Consider the following 26,374-nt stretch of genomic DNA (forward strand, 5'->3'; position numbering starts at 1 on the left):
AACCACATATATAGTACTGGCCTTGTGGAGCCTTCCTAGTTCCGACCTTCATCAGTAAGCAGGAGTCACCTCTTGCTGCCAAACGAATTAAAACACTTCGCGCCCCACTGGAGCTTCACATACAGTCCGCCTAAAATTCGAGTGATGCATCAGGTGATCGAAATATCTCCTCAGAGAGAAGGTGAATCTTAGGGAAAATATTAGGGACCTGCGACGCGCTATGTGGCGCGCTTTTCAAGGATAGCTGAAGGAACTTTTTTGGACCCGCTTTGCTAACTGTTGTAGAATGTGCTTCGGAACCGCCTTGGTACTCTCGTGGGAACTCTTGCGGGGAGTACTTTGGTAACGGTTGCCGAGGCATTAGGTTTGGGGCACGCTTAGCTTTACGATGCTGTCGACGGTTACGAGGAATACAAGAAAAGAGTGGTAGCTGTCTCGATAAGAGCTCCACCCACCTCTCTTCCCTCGATGGTGACCGCTATGGGCGCCGTGGTTTTGCTACCGATTGTCCGACACGAAGTCGTAAGCGCAGCTCATGGAGCTTTCGTTACAGTAAAACAACATGCTGCCAAACTGCCGAAAGTAGGCGTTGCTTTGAAGTACTTGGGTAGCTCAGTGGGTAACGGATAATGAGCAGCGTCTTTAAAACTGCTTAAGGCTGGTTCCAGTAAGCTCGCGTTCTTTTTTTTTCCAAAACTTGTTTTCTTTTCTGAACGTCGGTAGTTCAGGGCATCGAACTACCGAAGATCCACCCAATTTTGTTCAAGATAGCCTAAAGTCAGAATGATATGTAATCAATCATTTGTCTTGTTTTCGCGATTTTTGACGCCCATAATCCTGAGCAGCCATTTAGTAATTTACCGCGCAAATGCTCAAGCTCACGCGCTCTCAATTATCTCAGGAGATCAAGCCTGTAGAAATTCTAGCACAGGTAGCATTTGCTTGTGGAGGGACAGGGCAAAATTTTGTAAAAAGCGTGTTCGACGGTTTCGCTTAACCAGTTGCACTTGCATGAGGTGAGCCATGGGGCTGGGAACACTTGCTCTTATAACACTGAGTTCTTAGCGTGCTGTGTCTTCAGTAAGCACAGCACTGCCTTTTGAGTCACCGTGAAGTGTTCTCTTCCCGATTCCGTGCTTCCTCCTTTCGATACAGATCTGTCGCCACCTTCCGTTCCTCAGCATAGTTTTCAGTATCCAGCTACTCTATGTCACTTGGCCTTTAACTTCCCATTGCGTGTTGCCTAGCTCCATCTGGTGCTAAGGAAGCAAACCGGATCCGCTTTCAGTTTCATTCGGTCCCACCGCTGTTGCTGGTAGAGAGACTCGAATGCGAATCAGATATAAGCCTGAAGACTGCGCGAAGTGAAGTGCGACTGAACATGGGAGGCTAAACATCCACATTGTAAAATTATAACGCAACAAATCTTGCCACTTCTTATAAATAGCAAATGATTCATTAAATTACTTTGTTATTAACCAAGGCACACGGCTTATAAGTATAATGTTTTGTTTTAGCATGTTTCAATGCGACTTGCATTTCGTGCCATCTTTAAACTTCGACTTGCTGAATTAATGTATAAATTCAACTCGCGTGTGATAAAATATGTTTACTGCGAAGATTTACTCATGCGTTCTAGTTGCTTCAGTGTCACTGCCACTTGGCAGCTTTTTTTCTTTGTGCGCTCCATTCCGGCTCGAGTTTGTTTTCTGTCGCGGTTTCCCGCTCAAAGGCGTCCCAGATAATCAGCAATTATAAAACTCCGTGAAGAAGACAGGACGAGAGGAGGCAAAAAGACGCACACACATGCGATTTGTGTGTGCATCTTTGTGCCTCTTCTCGTCCTGCATTCTTCGCGGAGTTCTACTTCTGCTGAATCTACGATTCGACTACCCAACATCATGCCTTATACCCAGCTAAGGCTGGATGCGGTTGGATCCATTCGCAAATGGTGTCGGTGCGGCCGTGCCTGCACTTATTCTGGACAAGCTGATACAGCTGAGAGAGCATTAAGGTGGCGTCCGTTGAAAGGCGAAAGTCTACGGAAGCACGCCTCGGGTTGCGAACTTGGTAGCTAACCGGAAATTATATTCCATGATCAGCACCAAATACTGCATGTGTTCGTGGCATCACTTTTTTTTCCCGATGGTTTCAGCAAAAATGTTTAGCCGTCCATCTACCAGGGGCCCCTGATAGGTCCCAATAAGCCGCCGTGTTTTAGAGGCACGGGCTTCTATGGAAGTTATGTTACCATTCCGCACATACCTTGGTTAACACTGCGGCCGCTGGGACAGGGAGCTTCGTCAGTCGCGCCGAATAGAAACGTCACACGATGTTACTCGGCACATTTACAGTAAGTAACGGTGTATTCGTTTTCGGTCTGGAACATTTTCCTTCGCCGACAGAGTGCAAGCTATAATTTACGGATTTTTTTAGAAAGGGTTAGGACTGTGCAACGTATGACCGGCTGTCAGGACCGGCTGCCATAAAGGAGAGAGGGGGACAGAGAGGTCAACTTGAGTTATGAGTCTGTGACCCGAAGGAGGAGGAGAAGGAGGAGAGGGGAAGAGAGGTATGATTGGTGACGGTGTGGACGGAAGAGGCATGTAACCATTGCTCGAGATCGCAGCCGTGAGTTTAAACTTGCGCTGCGTACAAATCGGAGGGAGACGCCAACTGCATGGATAGATTTCGAAGCTTCTGGTCAAGTGCCCACTAGGGCGGCTATCGACGATGGCTCCTTGTGAGGTTAAGTACTTGAGTTTTCGTTTACTAAGTAGCGCAGTTGCCTCCATCTAGCCGCCAGGCACGCTTAACTAAATGTATGGTTGCAAATATCTGTATGCAGTGGCTACAGGACCGTTACGGGAATCTACTGAAAACTCCAAAACATGACATGAAAACGCTTTAATGGTATAGTGTTACCGTCTGTATCTCGAGCAACGTTGAGCATTTTTATGACCCAAATTATTTATTGCGTTGTTTTCCTGCCCATGCTTTTCCGATAGAAAGAAGAGAGATAGAAGGAATTCTTCACAACACAAAACAAACTAAACAAGGGTCGGGAGGGTAGCCTCAGTCTGCTAGCTGACGTTTCGGCAAGAGGACTTGTCTTCGTCTTTTGCAATGCGTTGTTATTGACAGGGGTCAAATAGGGCCTTCTCTTCAAGGAGGAAGAGCAAGTGAACAGGGTGAGGCCGAGGAGGGGATAGGACGGCGGACGTGAACTTGAAAAGGCTCTTGTCAACGCATGAGCAGCTGCAACTGGTGGCATGGTAAATTGTAATTCGCGTTGACCTGAAAAATATGAGATAAAAAAACAGCAGCACAGCAAGGCCAAATACTGGGAGGGCAGAAAGAGAAAAATAAAGCGAAGAGAAGAGGTAACGAACGGCACAATAAATCGTGTTTCCTGTCAGTGAATACCAGAAAAACGAAAAGGTAAAAGTGTGTGTGAGCGTGTTGGGAGGGGGGGGGGGGGGGAGTGCGGAGGGGAAGGGTCACTGCTGAAAAGCGATAGCAGAAAGTACATACCTGAAGATAGAAGCAGGTAAGGCAGAGGTGATATAATGTCTGAGAAGCCAGGTGTAATGCATTTTTCTCTTGTCGTGTTTCTTTTCCTTTTAATTACGTAGCCAGGTGCAAGGCATTGTCAAAAGACCACGCCAGCGATGGAATATTCCCGAGAGATTCTACGTTTTCTTTGGAGACAATTGTCGCTGTTGATTATAATGTTTTAAATTTGTGGATTAGGAATGCCCTTCTGTATTTGCTATCTCTTGCAGAATTGCCTTTTTTAGTTGATATTGTGATTGTAGCAGAGATTATAACAGGAAGGGCTACGAAAGGTACATTAATACACACAAGGTGAGCATACAAGCTCCACAACAACTGAAGGGATCTGGTATGTTACATAAGCTGATAACGATTTTATACAAGTTGAACAAATATAGAACAAAGAGCAAATGACGAAAATAGTTACAGTTACAGAATCAATTACAGGAATCAGTTACGGGGTCACTATTGAGGTACTATGTAACATTCCAACCAAAATCAAGGTAGCGAAACATACAAAATAAAAGCAAATCCACTACAATCATTGCAGAAATTTCAATCAAGGCACAAACAAGAGAGTAAAACAACATAGTGGAACAAGAGAGAATAAGAAAAATGAGAAGAATACTTACTGTAATGCATATAGTTGATCTACAATAAAAGCATAAAACGTATGTAAGGGTGAGCTGTTACTGATACCTGCGTTTAGTCTGTTCCATTAGCGTGTCGCCCGTGGAAAGAATAAGTATTTGAAATGTCAGTATGGAACGGAAATTTGTTTATGGTGTGTGGAGATTATAGAGGGTTAATCTATTCGGGAACGTCAATATGTTTTTGCAATGGGCAGTTTTAATTGACTGTGTATTAGCTGATACATGATTTTAAGTCTTGCAAGATTGGCTCTGTTTTCCAGGGGGTTAGGAGTTCGGCGCGTTTGAGTAATTTTCTAAAGTGGAGTGTTTATTATATATGCACTTTAATGCCTTTCTATGTACCCCTTCACGTTTTGTAAGGAACGTTTTAGTGAAAGGAAACCAAGCGGTATCGGCGTACTGTATAATCGGTCTGATAAGTGTCTAATAGGCAAGTAGCTTTGTTTCAGATGGTGCTTGTTTAAGGAGCCTGTTCATGAAGAATAGCAGTTATATTGCGGCTGACGTGGTATTGTTAATTTGATAATCTTATCTGAAGTCAGACGGTAGTGGGATACCAAGTAGTACTTGTGCTCATGGAGAGACGAAAGAGGAATGATGTCGAGGATGTACTGAGGGTGTTTTTCCTGGTTATACACAAAAGTACAGACTTACATAAATTGATGTGAGTGCGAAAGTATTATTCCGAAGGGTAAACTCCGAGCAAGATCTGGCGATGTTTGTGCGTTTGTGCCAAGTGAAAGAAAGATATAAAAGTGAATCAAATAAATACCAGCGACTGAGATTTGAACCCGCGGCACTGCGAACAGATCAGCTTCGCTGCTCACTGCTCGAGCGCACTGCACGCAATCGCCGTAGCCGAACACGCCTCGTGTTATTGTTGTTGTTGTTGTTGACCACCTCCAACACACTCTCGCGCTATGCATTGCACATCGTCTTCTTCATCAACTGATACTACTATCAAAGTAATAATCACGCTTTGATCTATGTGGCGGTGGTAACAGAGAGATGTGCGCTGCATGCTTTGGTGTGGACGACGTTAGGGCAGAAACACTGCATTAGAGCAATACGCGTTGGCGTTGGCAGCATTGATCGGAAACGCAGCACTGGAGATAGGCCGCCGGCGTACATTATATAAATGTTCATTATCAACGATTTCAAATAAAAACTTCATGGAAACGAACAATGACATATTAACATTCTCAAAAAAGAAACTGCGTGTCATGTTTGTATGATAATGTAGTCTGTCTTTGTATTTTCGCTTGCTCTGTGTTCCTTTTTGTTTTATCTCTGGCGTAATGAAGCTTAGCCTACATATGTGTCGATATGTGTACCACCTTCGTCGCACGCTGTTGTGCTGCTCTGTGTGCAAGGAGGTCAGGGCTCGTCAAGCTTTTCTTACAGCATTTTTACCTGGCCTCCTCGCAACATTCTTTTGGTACGAAATAAATTTTAATTTCCATTTGAAATTGGCATTGACGAGGTAAAAATTTGAAGACGCGCATGGCTGGCACCCTGGGTCAGTGGACACCTCAACTATGCTTTCAGGTACCTGTATGTGGCGTACACGTGCAAAAAACTGCTTTCGCACAATATCTTGAGCTTATGAATGCTAAACCACTATCACTTTTTTACTATCTGCCAGTCCTGGCACCATTGCGACACTGTTGTTAAGGCGTTATTTACAGCTTTGTGGTCATCAAAGGCAGTTGATTTCCTGATAAATAACGCAGTCATATGCAAAAGTTATAATAATATGTGAAGCACAAGCTGATAGGTCGTTTATAAAAATTAAGAATAATACTGAGGCTAGGACACTTCCTTGGGGTACTTCTGATATAGCATTAGCTGTCGCAGATTTCTCGTTAATTTTAACAAAATGCGTGCGATTACTAAGATAGTCTTTGATACAGTATAGAATAGGGCCAGTTCCCAAAGTTAGTTCAAGTTCTGCAAGAAGTTTAGCGTGTGATACGCGGTCAAATGTTTTCGAGAAGTCTAAAAATATGAGTGGAACGGGTTCTTGAGTTACCTACAGGCCTCTGTTTTGTATTTTTTGATGTAAGGGTGAGTATGCTACCACCTTTATCCGCTAGCTTAACGCCTGTATCGGTTCTAGAAGCTAAGTGGTTTAGTAGTGCCTGCTCTATCGAAGAAAGCTTGCCTTGTTTTTTTCTCTGTAATTGCATTTGAAACAGATTAAATGTACAGGTATAGTTCAAGGTACTTGCCACGTCCGGAGACCACGTGCTGGAAGCTCTGCGACACGTGGTGGACAGTTTGGTGGACACGTGTTGACAACGTGTTGGAGACTGTGGGTAAACTAGGATTCGAGGAAACAAGTTTTTACCCAGGAAAATATTTTTGACAGCAAACGCAAGAAGAACATTTTAATCAACGTGGTCGTAACTTCGATGAACGTAAGCTACCAATTCGAAAATCAGGCAATCAGGCTGACACAAGCAGAACGTTTTGATCAACGTGCTCAAAACTTCGACGAACTTAACCTATCAATTTTACAATCAGGCTTCAACTCTGCAAGAGAGGAAATGGAGAGAGGCATCCCGAAAACAACAACTTCAAAACATTACAGCTAACAGGGATAAAGCATTTCCAAAGAAAACTAAGAATCACTCAGGATTATTCCGCCGCAGATGTACTCCATTAACGAAGTATTGCACCTGGCCAGTGTCAGAGTAAAGTGAATACGACAAAGAAAAACGTGCTACACATGTCTTCCCCGAATTTCATATCGCCTTTTTCTCGATTCTCTCATTTTTCAGTTTGTATTTTTATCTGCTTTTGCCTTCAGGTGTGAACCTTCTGCTATCATATTTCAGTGACCGTTCTCGTTATACATTTTTTGTTTTGCTTTTTCTTGCATTCTCTGACACGAAACACATTTTTATGTGCCGTTCTCTCCCTAAATTCTTTCTCCTTCTATTTTTTCGTAACTTAGCCGTATTTGGTTTTGCTGTGATGCTGTGTCTATTCCGTTTTTTAGGCCAACCCAACATCTTCTTTACGACGCCACCTGTCGCAGTTCCACATATCAGGACAGCAGCCTTTGTGGTTTACGCACTCTACAAACCGCCTTTCAGTGCAAAAAAGAAAAAGAAATCCCAGTGCATGAGCCAGCTTCAGTGCTTTAAAAAAACTGTTATTCGGTGGCGCCACAGTGCGCTGCTTCTGTCGCCTCATCAGAGAAAACTATTTACTTAAGCAACTAGCAGGTCAGCGGGCGTTATACATTTCTTTCAAAATCTGTTCGCTACATTCTACTGTAGTTGACGCCCTCTCTAACACGTCTTTTTATGTAGAAAAGGTTCTTTCTATCGCCAGTCAATGTGCTTTGTTTAGTTGTTATTAGATGGCGCTACATTAAGCGTCAATAAAGTTGAAAACAGCTCCAAAACGCGCACGAGGGAAAGGACGATGTCATGTTAATGTCACTTTTGGTGTTAAAGGAACTTTCTGTTCGTTTAACAGGGCCACCGATGAAGTTTTGTGCCTCTTGTGCTTAACACTTTTTCCGTCGTTCTAGCAGCTCAAGAAGTGACTTACGCAACTGATGGGTATCATTTGCAGAATACTGTGCGACAAGATTGGCGTGAGTGGCCCAATAAAGCGTCAAGGTATCCGCGCCGCAAGGCAGTGAAACGGAGTGCGGTCATTGGGTTCAATGTTGAGCTTTCCGACTCGCCCTCCTTGGCTTCAGTTTCTGCGTTGAATGTGCAAGTGCGCTCGAGGTGACTAGTTGGACATATTATGCTTCATTGTTTTTTTTACGCTGACAAAAACAATACGCATTCGAGCTGCAACACCAACTCTAATTTTCAATAAAAGTTTTTTTTTTCATCTAGGTTCGTACAGGCGGCCACAAACGCACGAGAAAGGCTGATTACGTACTATTTTACCATCTCGTGTGCAGTGCCGTTAGCTTGACTGAAATGTCTACACACGAATGCGTTTCAAATGAGCTTGGCGCTTTACGTAACCGAAAGGGCCACTCGCAACATCAGATGGCGCGCATGTAGCTCAGACTCGATTTGGCTTCTTGCAAAGCCTAAATCTACCTATCTTTAAATGCAAATCAGACTCGGTAACGTTACCGTCCAAAATACTACGCTCAGTGCCGTTTATGACATATTCGGTTCCGAGGACGTTGCTTCGTCGTCGGTGAAAGGCAAGTCGAAGATAAATCTCGTCATCATGTCCAGGCTCACTTCAGGCTGGTCGAACGGCGCGAAGTGTCCCGCGTTGCGTATCGTGACCTCCCTGAACTTTTCCACACGCCGCGTATAGCCGTACACGATGCGCTTAGACTCTGAGTCGTTGGACCCCGGCCCAAACGGCGGCCGCCAAATTTTGCGTGGCGCCGCAGCGAGGGCCTCTGCTCCGGACCAAGAGATTTTAGAGAGGAACTTCGCCGTGGCTGGGTACGGCACCACGAGGTCCAGATGTCCGGTGTATACGAGTACCTTGTAGTTCTCCATCAGCACTGACATGTAGGGCTTGGCCGATTTAAGTATGTCGTCTATCATATGGGTCACGACCTCTTCCCGGCCGTTGAAGCAGTTTCCGCCCACGTGGAGGGCTCGGCGAACCTGTGCTTGCTGTACGAAATCCTCGTACAGGGTGTTGGTTTCCGGAGGGTCCTCTATCAGGAGCACGTTGTAGTAACTTTCGTAGCCGGTAACGTTGTTGTAGTACGTCGAAGTAGGGTTATAAAATTTGTTGGGCATTTTGAAGATGAGCTCGTTGATGACGAAGAATGCCTCGGTGTAGCGGTCATCATCAATGAGGCTGAGTACAACGTCTCTCTGTTGGTTGAAGTGGGCGGCCTGCTTCTCGTCTACAAGGCCCAGCTGGAAAAAGTGGTCTCCGTAGTCGATCATGTTGGGTGGGTCGGTTACTCCGTTGCCGAACGCGATGCCTTTGAGGTTGATCTTGACTCGCAGCGAACCATACGCTTCGTGTATGGCGAAAGCTGTGGCCGGCACGAACTTCCCTGCGGAGGGCGCCGAAATGAGCGTAGTGTTAGAAAAGAAAAGCTACGCTCTCAATAGTAATGTACGGTTTTCTGCGGGAAGAAGACAAGAAAAAAAGAAGCAAGTTTGTTTAGCATCTGATGTTCACGACAACCGATTATCCACCTTTGTAGCTCTGCAGTTTCAATCTCATTTAGTGAAAAAAATATAACACGCTATAAAGCTGAATTGACAAAATGCCGCCATGAGTTCTAGCTATTTCTTTTGCAAAGATAAAAAAACGCTAAAAGAGTGTAGACACACTGCGAGCGCTGAGGCCCGTCATTACTTAGCGGTGACGCTCGCGTATTTTTGACCTCTTCTTTCGCCGCAACTATTTCCTACTTAAGATGAGGTTGTGTGCATGGACCTGTACTTGGGTTCCAATCTCAGTAGACCTGGACGTGTAGCCGCTTCCGCTATTTTACAGCGATAGCTGTTAGGTGCCCGTCCCTGACTTGCGCGTCGTTGTCGACGCCGTCGGCGTAACTTGTGGGTGCGCTATCGGGTGGATGTCATTAACACACCAACCGGTCATTAACGCTCCCACCTTATATCACGGTCAACCTGGGTCGCATAACCTTACGGGTGGCTCTGTTTAGAACAGCCGCCAATGAGTGCAGGGGTGCATCACTTGACCACTACACTAGATATCGCTGAATATCGCGTTACACAGTCGTAACCATCCTGTGAGGTTTTTTTACACACCAAGAGCAATGTTCGCTCGATGATAAATTATGCAATAATTGTATGTTTATGGTGGTCGAAAAGGTGTTTCTCTTGCAGAGGTCTCGGCTCACTTTGGAAAATAGGTAAAATTATTTACTAGTCCCAAATAAGGAACAGCGCTTTTATACATCACGGTGGGGAAAGACTCTAGAATGATGTTTCAGTTCGAATGCAGTTTGGTTGCGTTTTCACTGCATTGGTTTCAATTCACTCCAGTTGCTATGAAGGCGTTCTCGCGCCTTCGGAGAGTTCACTGTGGACCCAAACCAAACCCAGCCACGGAATACAATTTTTTAATACCATTACTGCTTTTGCGTCGCGAGTACAACGAAAGGCCGACAATACGCGCAATGTGGGACAAGGAATACACGAGAGTATTGGAGCGTAGGAAGCTAAGTACGCTTAAAAAGGCTGCCAGATAGTTCTGTACTCCGTTAAGTTTGAAGAAAGTTGCCATTTTGTGTAGTGACTGGGCACTATCTAACTCTTCTATCGTGGCTCACTTTGGAAAATAGGTAAAATTATTTACTAGTCCCAAATAAGGAACAGCGCTTTTATACATCACGGTGGGGAAAGACCCTAGAATGGTGTTTCAGTTCGAATGCAGTTTGGTTGCGTTTTCACTGCATTGGTTTCAGTTCACTCCAGTTGCTATGAAAGCGTTCTCGCGCCTTCGGAGAGTTCCCTATGGGCCGAAACCCAGCCAGGCAGCGCCTGTGGCCACCGCGCAGAAACCTTTACTTGTGGACGGAATCGAATCGTCGGGAAGCGCTGATATGTTTCGTTCCTAGTAGCATACACTTTGAGCTATTTTTTTCTGCTGCCACAAGACCTCACCCGCAGAATTGCGGCGGATCCATGGTTCCTTGGCACGGAATACAATTTTTAAATACCAATACTGGTTTTGCGTCGCGAGTACGATGAAAGGCCGACGATACGCGCGATGTGGGACAAGAAATACACGAGAGTATTGGAGAGTAGGAAGCTAAGTACGCTTAAAAAGGCTGCCAGATAGATCTGTACTCCGTTCAGTTTGAAGAAAGTTGCCATTTTGTGTAGTGACTGGGCACTATCTAACTCTTCTATCGTGGCGAAACTTGTTTCACATAACGAAAAAATTTCCGCCAGGCTATTCGAAACTCTGGGTTTAAGAAATTGACCTCAAAGCCTGCCGACCAAGTGACCAAACTAATCTCATAAAATGTTCAGAATACTTGCACATCATTTAAATTGCATATTAAGCCGATCAGTGTAAGCAGTAGCTCGCTGGTTTTGCAAACAGCTCCCGCATTGCATAACAGTAGCACTTTGTCGTCTCAAGAGATCACACAAATTTCAGAACATCCCTGTATGTCTTCCGTACAGCAAATGCCACGCGCTATTTGAGCCAAGTCAGCAGTATACTCACCGCCGAATGATTCCCCTGCCACGTAAAAGTCCCTCTCGGCGTAGTCAGCGAAGAGTGTGAAGAACTGTTGTAGGAACTCGACCATGTCCCGGCCCAACTCGGTCAGGTTGCGAACGTAACCCAAGTCGGAACGTGTGAAGCTGAAGCCGGTGCCCACCGGCTCGTCGACGTAGATCATCGAGAAACGCTGGACCCAATTCGAGGGGCGTCGAACAGCCACGGGCGGGTCGGTGTTGGTGAGGGCGTACGGACCGTTTTCGGCGAAGGCGCCCAATAGAGAAGAGGCACCCGGACCTCCCTGCAGCCACACCAGCACAGGCGCTTCGCTCTCCCGCTCCTGCGTGTGCAGCAAGATGGCGCCGAAAAGATGTGTAGCTACACTAAAAATACAGCTCTCGTTCATGTTCCGTATGCTAGGCGACCGTTTTACTTTGAAGACTCGAAATTCCACTAGAATTCCAGCGGAAAAAGCAGCTCTTTTTCGTTATCTAAACTTAAGGGTATACTACTGCAAGAGACAGACACTGAAAGGCAAATTCAATGTCCTCACGCACTGTTCTTTTCAACAGCGCAGAAGCATACTCTAATCTATTGGCGTCGGTAAATGCTGTCCTTCCCTGCACAAGAAGAAAGAAATAAGCTTCAGATTGACATGATAAATCAAGAATTTCGGCTCTCACTTCAACACCTGTTTCCGCAAGTTCGCAGTGTGGCGGACAACAAGATAGTTGGCTCTATGAATACGCTGGTTGCAAGGATTTAGGCGCACTTAGGCTCAAGCCAGTGGACAAATATATACCGGGTGATTTTTTCAAAGTTTGCACTTTTTTATTTAAAAAAGCTCTAAGAGATACGTCGGCTTAATTTGTTCAGGTGGATTATACAGCAAGGCTGACAGTATGTACGTGACGTAGCTGAATATTTAGGCAATTATTTAACTAAAATTAACCAATAAAATTTTCATTCCAGATTTTAGGAGGCAAGATTATATTGCTAAAATTCATGAACGTCAATACCGAATGCGAGCCCTGTTTTGCAATTATCTCAACCGGCAACGTTGCTTGAAATATGGAACGTCAAAATTACGGATTTGAATGCCCATTGAGTTGGCTTTCTCGTATTGCATATTTATAAAATGGCATTTTGCCGCTGCTGCTCTTGGACATATTCAATGCAGTGATGATAAACCTGTGGATAACAGCCAGAGACAATACGGGATGCCGGATATCGAATATTCATAGGCAGGAAGGCAATTTATACGCTTACGAATTTTCGCATGAATGTCCACCACATTTAGCTCAGCCAGCGCCTGGTTAAGGGGGTGGCCGGCATCCTGTCCTGTCAAGTGAAAACAATAGCTGCAGGTCTCCACTGATCGAAAAGGAGGCTTGCGAGACTCAACTATCACTAAAGGGCTTCCAGTCGGGCTGGGGCGATTCAAGCAGGAATATATGAAAAGCTAAAAGTGGATGGAAAGCAGCTTGCGAGATGTGCGTGATGCCATGAAGAGCTGGCGCCAAATAAGCTATTCCTCAATCGTTTTCAAGCATCCCTTGGTTAAAAAAGTTTCATGATGCAATAACCTCATATAGGCTTCTCATACAAATGTCACGCAATTACTCTACAAGTATCATACAAATGTCCTACAGTTTTCCAAAATCGTACATTTGTCGTGCAAATGTCACTGAATATCATACAAACTGTCCGCCATTTGTATACGACAAAGCCTGTATGAGGGTATTGCATCATACAGCTTTTTTCACTAGGGAATTCTCTTTTGTCTTTGTGGAAACAATGATCCTCAGCGTTGTTAAAACCAATGTCTTATTTTCACAACTCCCTTTGCCATCATTATTTCGGCGTGTTCTGTTAATGTAGCCGGATCTCACAAAGAATCTGGCTGCGGTATCTGCAAATACGTGCTTGTTAGTAACAAGAAAACCCGCTATGCACTTTACTGGACTCTCTCGACGAAAAGTATTTGCGCTATTCCCACGCTCATTCATTATTCCTGGATTTATACTCGATAATGTCTACGACTTCGTCTTCGTCTACGCCATTCTCGTTCTCAGGCTGGGCTTGAAGGGAAAATTCGCATAATTCTTTGCACGGTGTTTTCTGGATGTAGTAGGCGCCTTACACTTAAGGAGTTCAATCGTCTACTACTCCACGCAATCATCCTCTCACCAATGCTTCGGAATCGCATTCTATTTTATTCCAACATGACAGATGGCGCGGATGTTTCACCCACGGTTTTCTTCTTTTTTTCTCAGCCTATGAATTCGAAGGTGAATATGCTGTCAGCTATGTCAGTGGACACAATAAATGGAGCGGCGTAATACTTGACTCGAAAATGTTTCTGCAAGAAAAATTAAGCATACAAAAGCAATGAGAACGAAATAAATGAATAGAGAACACAACACTTTTAAAGTTTTCAAATCTTCGTTCGCGGACGTGTTCATCGCAATCGTGATCATCATCGCAAGCTACGCGCATCTAATTTGCGCTCCTGTAAACTGCAACCTCCAGCTTTGCGACCGCGCTACAGAACATCGCTGCGATGAAGACCGGCCCCTGAAGCTCGATCGCAAGCCTCCAAGCCACCAAAGAAGGTCCGTGTTCAGCCGAGGTGAAGCCCCTATCATCGCTGACGTGCCACGTTTTGCGCAGGTGGAACTCAGCTGCCACCACACTGCCTCTGTTTTATGCCTTCCCGGAGCACCATTGCCATGCCGTTCATCCTGTCTTTGTATTCAGCCAACGGTCCCGACGTTCGCCGATTCGTGAGGATGACCTTCATGATTGTGATTTTTGTGATAATGCTTCGCTTCTTTGACATCCACAACGAAACTGGCATGTGCCCGGCACGATGATGACTCTCACGCACGACCGTCGTACCACATACCGTCAAGCTTCGTGTCATCGCCAGCATCGGCGAAGATTCCCTTTAGTCACCTGCTGTCGATTACGCGCGCCCTCTGCGTGTTTGTTGTTATTAGGACAGTTGCTGACGTGACTTGTAAGGGAAAATAACTCGACGGAGCCTGTACTCTGTCATGATGCCTAACGTTTCTGCGAACTCGTCTCTCAATTTGTGGAACATATCGCTTGCGTTTGGGTGATCCCTTCGATTACTCTCTGAGTCACACTCGTTCTTTCGGCATGCGGGACTGTGCTCACCAGTGCGGGAAAAAACCAGAAGAAGAGGTTGCTGTCGAACGTTTTGTTGACGGTGATGTATCCCGAGTAGCTGTCCACCTGCTGCAGCGTACTTCCGCCAATGTGACCCGTCCTGCTGAGGTTTCGCGCTTCGCCCAAGCGGCCAGCTTCAATGAGGGGCGTCAGGTAGAGCGCACCACTTGGCTCGTCTCCAGCGCCGCAGCTGCCCCCATCGGCGGTCAGAGCAGTTCGACACAGTTGTGAAAGCAGCAGGCTGGGCAGAGCGTATCCAAAGAGCGCCTTCATCGTAGCTCTTTCGTTTTGCCTGCAAAAAAAAAAAAAGTCATTCCCGTCACGATGGAGCCCTGCGCGCCGGACATTGTGCATACCTCACAGATAGAGATTCGCAGTGCGCGCAACCTTAATCTATTGTGCTAATGCCACCGCTCGTGGGGCAACCCTCCGCCTAGAATTGTCTGGATACTACAGAGATAAGGCAAAACGTAGGGCACAGAACTATATGTCGTATTAGTGCCTCCGTATGTGGAGCACGTCTCAATGCAGAGTCTCAGCTGTGCTTGAAAATAGATCATTTGGAAGGCGGGAGTTTGATGCTCACCCACGCAGTACGACGGGTCATGGAAACGAAAGCGTGGCATGTGCGAGAGGTAGATTTTAGCAACAGCTGCAATTCAAACAGGAACGCTTTCACGCAGCCGCCACCCTCATTACTGTATCGCTCGACATAATTGAGCCGGAGGAATTTTTGTACCTGAAAATAACGAGTCACTTATTTTTACAGTTTACTGAAAGCTGAGCCTATGCGACCAGCTGGGAACGCATTCTTGTCAGAGGTGCTGTGTTCTTAATTTTTTACCGGAATCAGTCCTGATATGTCCAGTGGTCAACATATTCTGCGTCGTGCTTCTTTCATTTTATTTATTTATCACATATGCCTATTTCGAAACTTCTATTTATGAGGTCTTGTATATTATGTGTGCGCTAAGACCTCAGGGGCAGTAGCCAGCGACAGCGTTGCATTTTGCGCATAACCTCAACAACTAACTTTTAGCTGTTTCAAAGTTTCTTTGTTGAGCCGGTTTTAGGCTAAGAAACACGATATTTCAATTAACGTACAGATTCAAACACATGCTTTCAGGATCGCGATACTACTGAAAAATGTTGCACCTGCAAGAAATGGCCGCTGGCAATGCTAAAGGGGAGACATTTGTTCAGTTGGCGTTTATTACCAGCAACAGCTGCCATTGCCAGGTTTCGCACTGTCCTAAATGGTTTAGAACCGCTATACGGAGATCGCAAGACATAAATCTCGAGTGTCCTAGTTGCAGAAATTTCCTGCTGTAAGGTGGCAGCTGACTGCAAGTAGTGTTCTTTTTAAAACCTAGACAAGACAGTAGTACTGTGCAAGAAGAAGAATTCATTAGGCTCTAAGAAGCAAGTCTGCATGTTAATACGACCACAAGGCTGCTTTCAGGGGGACGTGTAGAAAGTTATTTTGGTCTTGCTGACCTTCAGCAATTTAATATCTCACTTCGAGTTCAAATTTATATCTCAACGTATATCTAACTGCCGTTTAACAGGTATAACTCACGCAGTTGAAACGCACGCTCGAGTGCATAAAACAACGAAACTGAGCAGGCTACGGAACAAGGCTACGCAAACATCCTAATTTGGTTAGACTACAAATAACTCCTCTTCATTACTAACGTACTATCGGGGATTCGGGGATATAAGTAACCCCCCCCCCCCCCCCCCTATCCAAGTTCTGAACCATGTCGTACTCACATGCGGGAGCCACCATGCGATGCCTGGGGTCGAGAGCGGCGCATGCACTGCGGAACTGTTCGGAACTTGGAAAGGGGCGGGGGGGCAGTTACTTTTTTTGCCGATAATAGTCAGGCCGGAATGAAGCGCGAACAGCGCCTGTGAAGAAAACAAATTATTTACCTGTATACAACTAACCTGATTCATGTTTCTCGGTGAAAAGCCCGCCGAAGAACATATTCACAAACCGACTATAACGGAACACCTCGCTGCAAATTAGAAAAGTGCGAAATGTGCATGTTCGTATTTCGGTCCGTCCTGACTGCACGTTGGTGCGGTATCTGGCAATTTAAAGTCCCCTTGAGAAGCGTGTTCCAGTTATGAGTGGTATTGCATACCATTTCGGGAAGCTCCTTATGCGCCCCGCAGCAAACATCATCGGCGGGTACCGCAGGTGGCCCTGAACTCATCAACTAAGTGGCCAATGTTTTCTACATTTCCTGCAGCCACTTGTGATCTACGTCTACTTTCCGATATAGCTTGTGATGTCACAAACTACGCTGCCAGTATTGGCGGCCATTCTGGCAGTCGGGAAAAAGCAAGGAAAAAATTTCTGCCACATTGCAAGGAGCACGAGAAAAAATTAACCGCTGATTTTTTTCGTCAAACTAAATGCTCCGTGGATGCGCGGGCAAAATATGTGTGCACCCTTAAAATAGGTTACTTATGACTGTTTTACAGAACATTGAAGCTGCAGCTGGCGCTATGCTGTTTCTGCCTTTCCACTTGGCTGCAGCTGTGGCCGCGAAACCATGGAGTTCGCCTCCTTTCCATTAGACGCTCCCGCGGTGGCTCATTGGTTATGACGCTCGGCTGCTGGCCCGTAAGAAGCGGGTTCGATCCCGAAGGCGGCGGTCGAATTTCGATGGAGGCGAAATTCCAGAGGCCCATGTACTGTGCGATGTCATTGCACGTTAAAGATCCCAAGAGGTCTAAATTATCCACAGCCCTCCACTACGGCGTGCCTCATAGCCTGAGTCGCTTTGGGACGTTAAACCCCCGTAAAACCATAAACAACAACCCTTTCCGTTTGGCTGCATCCGGCGCACTACCCTCTATTACATTTGGCCGCAATTGGCGTGCGCGTGTTTCATCCTTTCCACGTGTCTTCAGCTAATAATAATAATAATAATTGGTTTTTGGGGGAAAGGAAATGGCGCTGTATCTGTCTCATATATCCTTGGACACCTGAACCGCGCCGTAAGGAAAGGGATAAAGAAGGGAGTGAAAGCAGAAAGGAAGCAAGAGGTACCGTAGTGGAGGGCTCCGGAATAATTTCGACCACCTGGGGATCTTTAACGTGCACTGACATCGCACAGCACACGGGCGCCTTAGCGTTTTTCCTCCATAAAAACGCAGCCGCCGCGGTCGGGTTCGAACCCGGGAACTCCGGATCAGTAGTCGAGCGCCCTAACCACTGAGCCACCGCGGCGGGGTCTTCAGCTACCGCGAAACCGGTTTTCCTCATTAACGCACACGCCGCGTTGGCTAAGTGGTTAGGCTCTCGGCTACTGATCCGGAGTACCCGGGTTCGAACCCGACCGCGGCGGCTGCGTTTTTATGGAGGAAAAACGCTAAGGCGCCCGTGTGCTGTGCGATGTCAGTGCACGTTAAAGATCCACAGGTGGTCGAAATTATTCCGGAGCCCTCCACTACGGCACCTCTTCTTCCTTTCTTCTTTCACTCCCTCGTTTATCCCTTCCCTTACGGCGCGGTTCAGGTGTCCAACGGTATATGAGACAGATACTGCGCCATTTCCTTTCCCCCCCAAAAAACCAATTATTATTATTACTCAGTCGTGAGGACACCACCAGGCTTCACCACGACACATAATGGCTTTTTCTCTAGTGACCCACACAGTACTAGCGCACGAAAAGAAAAGGGGGAAAGGAAAGCCGGCGCGTCCTGGACACCCCTGTCCTCGATAGTTACGGGAACCTGCGCTGCCAAGGTGGCACCGCAATTGTTCCATTCGGTGACTAAAAACTGCTTTTGTGAGCCGCTTGGGCCGCTGAAAACGCGAGAAGACATTCTGCGCGATTAAGTACCCGCGTTAGGCTGACAGCATTCATTGCCTAGCTTCTCTCGGCGTATAGCTCAGATAGCTGACGCACGGCACGTGCCCCTTCGACAGAGCGCGGAGGCTCACGCCAATAAGCGCCTGAAGGTGGAGCGGAAAAGTAATGTGTACTACCCAAAACTGCTTGCGCTTCTCGCTAGGCAGTGTGTTATGGCGCCGCAATCGGCACCGGAAACTTCTTCAGTTCTTTATTCACTCAAGAGATGGCACGCACTAGCTTCTATCACTGGCATCTGCAATCTGTGCGATGGACGATAACAAGTAAGTACAGTGGAAGAATAGGATAGGACGTCAAATTACAGCTGCCCAGCCGCCCTGTTCCTCAACATTTTATTTGGTTTAATTTTGTTGGGGCGTCGATTGCGACGAAAACAGGAGGAGGAGGGAAAACAAGCGACCAATCACAGCCAAGGCCGGTTTTGTGCGGCGCCGCCGATTGTCAACCTTCTTGCTGCTTACGCATCCAGTCCGGTAGTGTCACAGGGTGACCATGCATCGCCCATGAGTCACACAACAACCGCAGAATTTCTTTCTCAAAGCGGAGGTAGCCCCTATAAACCCCACCAGGGCATGCCAAACATGCCATGTCCTGACAACCGCGGGTGGCGGCGCCGATACGCGAGGGAGGCACAAGCATGGGGCGCGTTTATGAAAGTGGCATCATGGGCGGTGGCTCTGTGGTTAAGGCGATCGTCTACTGAGACAGAGTACCCGGGTTCGAACCCGGCCGCTGCGGCCGCGTTTCGATGGAGGCGAAACGTAAAAGGCGCCCGTGTGCTGTGCGATGTCAATGCAGGTTACGGATCCCCCAGGTGCTCTAAATTACTCCGGAGCCGCCCACTATACGGCGCCCTCGTAGCCTGAGTGGCTTTGGGAAGTTAAACCCCCATACCCCCCCCCCCCCCCAACACACACACACGCACACACACATGCACACACACGCACACATGGGTTTTCGCTCAATGGGGCAAGTAAAGCTCACGCTTTAAAAATACTCAACCAAAAAGAGATGCCGCCACCGTCTGGAAGACGTTGAATTAACGAGTGTTAGCTGTTGGGTTTACTATAGAATTGATATGAATGAGATTAAAGTGAGGTACACCAATGGAAATACGAATTTGACATCTTGCATTTATAAGTGACGTCATCAATAAATCACAAATTGGATATATGAATGACGTCACTAATCAATCAAAAATTGGATATATCAATGACGTAACCAATCAATCACCAATTGGGCTGCTACACCGATTTACTATGGGGGTCACCATCTTGAATTCCTCGGACTTAAAAATTGAACGCCGAAGGGAGGTGGAAGCAGACTCCAAGAAATCGAGAAACATGATGAATAATAGCTAACGCTCTTAATATTTGCTGTCCATACTCCTTTAAGGTTCATTCTACAGGGGTCACCCTCTCTTTGGACGGCATGGGAACGCGGAATGCGACATAAATCGCCGGCGCTTACTGCGATGTGGTATATCGCTTAGAAACTGCGGCACACAGTTAATGCCGCAAAACTCTTAAACGTTTCCGAAACCGCCCACCGGCCACGCTCAAAATTGGTTATGCGCCTGCAGCGCTGCTTCAGCGGTCGGGCATACGGCAAAGTCTACCCAATTCTACTAAAACCTTTCTGTAGCGATATACTTTCCCGCACAGTCATGTTTTTTTTTCAGAGAAAAGAACGCGCAGTCCTAAATACGAGAACAATTTGATAATGGTTACGTACCTGATCGATCAGGAATCCGTTTCAGTCAGAGCAGCGTTGGCTTGCTAGTGATTGGTTCACTAATGCGTCGATAGTGCACCGACAGTATTTATTCTCACCGTTAATGTACTAGAGGAAATAGATAATGCACCACGTGCACCTGTGCAGTGTTGTTTGCGCGCCTGCTAAAATGAGTCATTAATTTTTTTCTTGTGTGTCTTCCGCCCAAAGCAGAGGAACATGTGGCCCTGGACGTCAGTAGTGTTTTTCTAGTAAGCTTTTGCTGTCTTTTTTTGTTTCACATTGCTCGACGAAGACCACAGAGGCACGTAGCACAAGCGTGACGTAAGAGCCATGCTTTTTATTTCCTTTGTTTTGTAAGCTATAGAGGTTTCGCACCGGATATTTGTCTTCGCGCCAAGCAACGCTTTAGAACGCCTATTCATGCTGTTATTTTTCTCACCAGCTGTGCCCTTCCACGTCGGTCGCACTCCATTTTTTAGCAACCAATACACGTGTGATTTGTAGGTTGCACTTCGAAAATCGTAGTACGATATCCGACGTGCCTGTGGCACATCGAAAATTATGGTAAGCACATTGCAGAAAAATTCAGCTAGAATTGATAGCCTCTAGCCTCGCACGGCATGAGCGGAACGACATGGCGCTGAAGAACACTTTTGTCTTGGGATTGGATTAATGTCCATGATGGGAAAGCATCCCTAAGGGAATTACTGTTCACGGCTGTTACATTTCGATCACTTGGAGTCCTCAGAGCCACCATGTGCAGAAAAAAACTTGATACCAAATACTACTCAATATTATTGAAGGCTGCGCTGCCTAAACCATTCGTTTAAAAAATTGCATCCGATGCAGCTGTGGGTCTATTACCCCGGTAAATGACACCAGGCACACACACCCCTTGCGCAGAAGTGCGCCTGTAAAAGCGAACACACATATGCCGATACAATTTTATGACGGACTCAACTGCAACCTTTAGCATGAAAGGCTTTTAGCCTCCATTCCCGCCAAAGCCTGTCCAACATCCGCCCGAAATGGCGGTGATCGAAGCTGACGCTGAAAAGAACGCGAACAACTGTCTGAAAAGTAGTCGTATACACGGAAAAAGATTCCGTAGAGGCCGAGGTGGACTCGCACCGACGACGTCGCAAACCCAGCAGATTAATTACTCGACCGGCGCCTGAGACAATTCGGTGATCAGCGCAAGAATGAGAACAGTGCTTCTAACAGGTGTATGTACACATGAACAGGACTTTCCATACTGAATAGCGTCAAATAGACTGCGACACTCGGAGGGGAGTATGTCGTCGCATTGATGAAACGTGGAGATATTTTAAGGGCGCTGGTAGTGAATGTGTGAAAGAACGGGTCATGACGAGCACGAAAGCAATGCAGAGAAGGACAGAATTCATTAACATGGTCATATGCCACCCTTCAGATCTGGTATGGTCACGTGCGCATCCATATGTCCACGTGCTCGGCGGCAGTAGTGGGGCTTAATGAACCAAGATCAATCAAGCGCATTTGAAATATTGGACCCAACAGGGGTTCGACATCGCCGTACAGAAGTTTTAGACCGACCGACAACGACCGACAACGGCGGCTTCATGCGAGCGCAAGCAGACGCGAGAAGGAAGCTTAACACGTTAAGCTTCCTTCTCGCGTCGCTAACGTAAAAACAGAAAAGTGGACGAACGCCGCCCTAAACACCGATATAACCTAACCGAGGCAGATTCAAGTTTGGGAGCATTGGTTAGCAGCATATATGGCCCATCCTAAAATCTGCTACGCGAGTACTGCAAATTCCTTCATGCTGGTACCTAAGCTCACGATGACGGGGCAGAGCACGATTGGTTTTAAATATGCTAATATTTTGCTTCCATTTACGTAACCGTTTCTTCTCTCAGTCCTCGGAATCCTTCCTCATCATCCTGTCGTCATCATCATCATCATTCTTGTAAAATTATCTTGCTTCTCCTGCCTCCCTACCTGTGTAAAGAACACCAGGCTGGGCTTAGGTGGGCACTTTTGGATTCCCAGCTGATAAATTATATTGTCGCCCCGTTAGCGGAACGCACTGTGACACATTTTATGGCAATCCCCAAACACCCCGCGCATTCTGGGTTTTTTGCGCAAAAGACACGACACAAAAGAAACGAGGTAGACAGGACAAGCGCGTCTTTTGTGTCGTTTCTTTTGTGTCGTGTCTTTTGGGCAAAAAACCCAGAATGCTTAGGCACCAACTAGCCTGCAAAAACATACCCCGCGCAGAGCGGTGAGAACTCAACTCTGGAAAGTGCGTAGTCTAATGGCTTTGGGATGAAATTCTGCCCCTGAATGACGTCATCAGAGAACGACGGAAGTACAGCAAACTTAAACTACGGAACATTAACCTCTCTGAGAGTACGCGCAGTTTAGGGCATAATGTGCTCTGCGTTGATTGTGGGAAGCGGTAGAGCAGAATTCTAGGTCGTAATTTTGTGATTTCAACGGCCGGCTGCATTCCGAAAAGTAAAATTCAGTTGTAAGCACGCTTGCTTTGTGCTTATTTGGTGTTTGCTTGCGACCTTAATCAAGGTGTAACAATGATTTCCGATATTAAGATTATTTATGACGCGTGTAATAATTAACCGAACAAATGCAGTGCGTCTTTATGACGTTTCTGCTCACTAACAGTATTGTTGTGCTGGAGCAGGGTCTTCACTTCAAAGACAGGCCCGCCGTGCTAGCGTTGATGGTCGTACGTTACTTTAGGGGTTTGACTTTTCTTTTTTAATTTCTTGAATATTGGGCCGACATTTTCTCTGTTTATTTTAGGGCACAGTTTTTGAAGGGTTTTTGCCTTTTATGATAGAAAGAGCGTTGATACATGTACAGTCTTGGTCAAAAGTCTTAAGCCCACAGCGTTCAGCTGCAGCGAAATGAATCTTCGTAGAATGCTCCGTATAGCGGATCATTCAAAATACAAGTCAAGCAGGAAGCTTCTATACCGCAAGAAGAAACCTCCTGCTAGCATTTCAAGGTCATTCGGTCTTTAATAGTGCCGTAGTGCCTCTGTTATGCGGTTGAAGCAAAAAGCCTTTGGCCTTAAGACTTTTGACCAAGACTCTACCTGTATTATTAACGCAGGAATGGTGGTGTACAAAACAACGGTTGCGATATCAGCGTTATCGCTGCAAGAAAAAGTAGCTGTGCAGACGTAAAGTTATCGAACGTTGGGGCAAAAATATATGTAGACGTTCATGTCTAAAACTTGGTTGCGCAAAAATCGAATCAATTAAAAAGAAATTGGATGGTACAGTCAAGCTTCGCCTTCAGGGTATGACGCGATACCATGCACAATGGGTCAATTCCCATATATGCAGAAGGTCACTCTCTTTGCATTCGTAGATCCTTGGGAGTCCGCATGCCACTGCCGGCGCAGTGGTGCAGCGGTTAAGCGATGCACCACTACCCTGCGATGGCAGATGCTCCCCGCGGTGGGCCTTGTGCGGCCCAGGTTGTTTTTCCTGAGCGACCAATCATTAATTGCCGCCTGCCACGGTGGGCAGTTTACTCTCTATCCGGTGGGCAGGTTGTGATGACACCGCAAGGCCACGTGACCTAGTTGGCCCACCTGCCCTCCTAGTTTGCTCTCTGGGGACCACCTGTCAGAGCCATGCCCGTGATTTTCCGCTCACAACGCAGACGCCAACAACGCCGACGCCGGACTTTCTGGGTAATGGGGACTTTAATGCTATCGCGTTAAAAGAAGCGAAAGCACAGGTAGAGCAACACGCATGCGGCCGCCTGGCTTAGACAAGTGGAAACAGGCCTTTCTGTCTAGTCGCCTTCATGTTGGAATAAGCATTTGTTGGGGGATGGCGGGGCAGGGGACGGGATAAATGCAATTTTACTCGTATTTCTTCCCTGCTGCACACTGACCCACTCATTCACACACGGAACTGTGAAAGAAGCAAACGCTTAACAAGAACAAAGAACCATACTCGAAAGAAAGAAAAAGTTACAGCAGCAGAAATCTAGCAGCAGCCAGATGACTGAGGACCACGTAGTCCGCACGAAGACGAAGACAGCAGCGATGAAAGTGCCGCCGAACCGTCGCAGAAGCCATAACTATGAGCATGACTGTTTCTGGAGACGCTTGTGCATGGTTTCGCGTCGACAGTGGCTTACACGGTTTGGAAACGTTTTCAGTGTCCTTATATACCCTGAGATACTCTTCTAAATCAAACAACGGCTCTTATAAAGTGACGACAGTTTTTGACCAAAAGGTGCTACGCTAGTATGCGAACCTGACAAGGTGGTACAGCCTCTCGGCTTGCGCCCGGCATGTGACTAAATTATCGGAGCAATGTTTCAAAACGTTTAACTGCACTGCTTAATTCAACGATCCTGTTGTGTGACCGCCCTCGTGGCTTCCACACTTTGGATGTCTTTCTCTTGTGGCGGCAACTCTTGCCCAGTAGCCATCAAGCTCTGACGCACATCTCGATAATACTGACCTGTTTTCTGTTGTATGCATGTCGGGTTTTATTTTTCGTTTTAAACAGATAACTCCGACTCCTAGTTACAGTGCAATATAACTTTATTTACAGCATTACATGATGCATGGAGCCTGTAGAAAAGCTGCCGATTGACAACCTTGACGGGGCCGCAGGCTCCCTCATTGGCCGTTTTCAAAAATGTAAGCAGCCGATGTGAGAGCCTCGTGATAAGAGAAAAAAAAAACACACACACAGTGAAGTTTATGAATAATGCCAGGCAGACTACGTGAGAAAGAACGAACGTTCAATTGAGTAAACTGCTAGATTAGACTTGTGAAACAAACGCAAACACAAGTTTCCAATTCGAACAAACAAGCAAAGAACCAAATAAGGAGGAGAAGTGCTACAATTCGAAAAGGTAGCGTAGTGTCTTGAACATGCTGTTCTCAAGCTGAACGTGGCAAGCGTGTGAAGTTCTCAGCGCCCCGAGGTGTCTATTTTGTTTCATTTGTAGACCGTGTTGCTCTAGTTGCTTTCACGTTCCATGGCTCAAATTGACGCGTCTTGTAAGATTGAACGTTATATTTTAATTAAGATATTTTCGTAATAAAACTGTTTCTGCACTTATTCTTGTTTACACAAGTTGCAAGGGTGGTAGTCACAACATTTCGTTGCTGGAATAACAAATAACTAAGACATGATCGAACAACAAATACACAAAATAAAGGAAAAATAAAAGAGGGCGCATATACCCGTGTACTGGTTCACTGCTTTTTCCTGAGGTATGCGTCAACAATGGCAGCTTTGAGATGGCTTTTTGCTCTTGATGTGGAGGTCAAGCTGCAGTCATGAGTATCGGGAATGGGCAACCACATGTTGCTCTGGCTCAGTTGTTACGACATTCGGCAACCGAAGCTGTCTGCGAGTTTGACCCTGCTTAAGCGGCGACATTTAAGAGGATGAAAAATGCAGAAGTACCCTTCAGCTCACACCTTTTGTGCGCAGTGGCAAACCTCTGGCCAGCGAAATTAATACAGAGCCCTCAACCATGATGTGGCTCACACTGTCGGTTCGGAACATGAACCAAATTAAACAAAAACGATGCTAATATTGACTAATGTAGTTAACATACTTCTCATCTAGCCTTTGTATGTACCGGACAGCACGTATACCTCCAAGGTGGCTATCTATAGCCAACCAATAATAATCAGAGGATAACAGTCTTGCTAGCCTTTCTTAAGTGCGTCTCAGCGCGAAAAAGAGTGAACATGATTGACTGCGAGCGAGGCTGCAGAAATGCTGGCAACAGCCCCGCTTATAATCGAGCTACTGTATCTGCTATTGGTTTAAATGGCATGCTCTCACCTTATAACGACAGACACGCTGAGGGGCCTTTAGGCATAGCAGCAGAAATAGTTCATATGAAGTTCTGCAAACGCACTGGTTTGTTGCCTTACGGCGAAAGATGGCTGCGACTGATCCGTAGAAATTTCCAGAATTCTCCTTATAGCGCATTTTCGCAGCGCTGGGACAGGTGCGACTCTCTGAACAGTTTGACTCTTATGCCGCCTTGTTTATACAGCTGGATCGACAGCGCAGCGATTTTGTGTTTTTCCACTAGCTTGAACAGTCCACATATCCGGTGAGATGGCAGGCTGCAATGTCAAATCTGTTGTTCTAGCGTCATATGCAAATCAGGACG

General features: G+C 46.3%; 1 protein-coding gene across 4 annotated transcripts; it reads right to left on the bottom strand.

Annotated features, from left to right (window-relative positions):
• Positions 1 to 6,577: 6,577 nt before the first annotated feature.
• Positions 6,578 to 26,152, bottom strand: LOC144093501 (venom serine carboxypeptidase-like). 4 transcript variants are annotated; one of them, XM_077626947.1, is made up of 4 exons: positions 26,038 to 26,152; positions 14,556 to 14,859; positions 11,376 to 11,712; positions 6,578 to 9,219 (listed from the first exon to the last, which is right to left on the bottom strand). In XM_077626947.1, the coding sequence occupies exons 2-4, from the start codon at positions 14,838 to 14,840 to the stop codon at positions 8,348 to 8,350; spliced, it is 1,494 nt and encodes a 497-aa protein (XP_077483073.1). In that variant the 5' UTR covers positions 14,841 to 14,859; positions 26,038 to 26,152; the 3' UTR covers positions 6,578 to 8,347. The 4 variants fall into 4 exon arrangements, with proteins under 4 accessions (XP_077483073.1, XP_077483074.1, XP_077483072.1 ...); XM_077626948.1 differs by lacking the exon at positions 26,038 to 26,152 and adding an exon at positions 20,192 to 20,226; XM_077626946.1 differs by lacking the exon at positions 26,038 to 26,152 and adding an exon at positions 14,924 to 15,289.
• Between the last annotated feature and the right edge of the window lie 222 nt (positions 26,153 to 26,374).

This window comes from Amblyomma americanum, chromosome 6 (assembly GCF_052857255.1).
Source record: "Amblyomma americanum isolate KBUSLIRL-KWMA chromosome 6, ASM5285725v1, whole genome shotgun sequence".
Taxonomy (NCBI): Eukaryota; Metazoa; Arthropoda; class Arachnida; order Ixodida; family Ixodidae; genus Amblyomma; species Amblyomma americanum.

Bases quoted from the DNA above. Each gene is read 5' to 3' on its own strand.
- LOC144093501 (XM_077626944.1), bottom strand. From the start codon at position 14,921: ATGCACAATGTCCGGCGCGCAGGGCTCCATCGTGACGGGAATGACTTT. The intron at 11,713-14,555 runs GTGAGCACAGTC...CTGCACACGCAG, and splicing joins TCTGGTTTTTTCCCGCACTG to GAGCGGGAGAGCGAAGCGCC. The intron at 9,220-11,375 runs GTGAGTATACTG...CGCCCTCCGCAG, and splicing joins GGCAGGGGAATCATTCGGCG to GGAAGTTCGTGCCGGCCACA.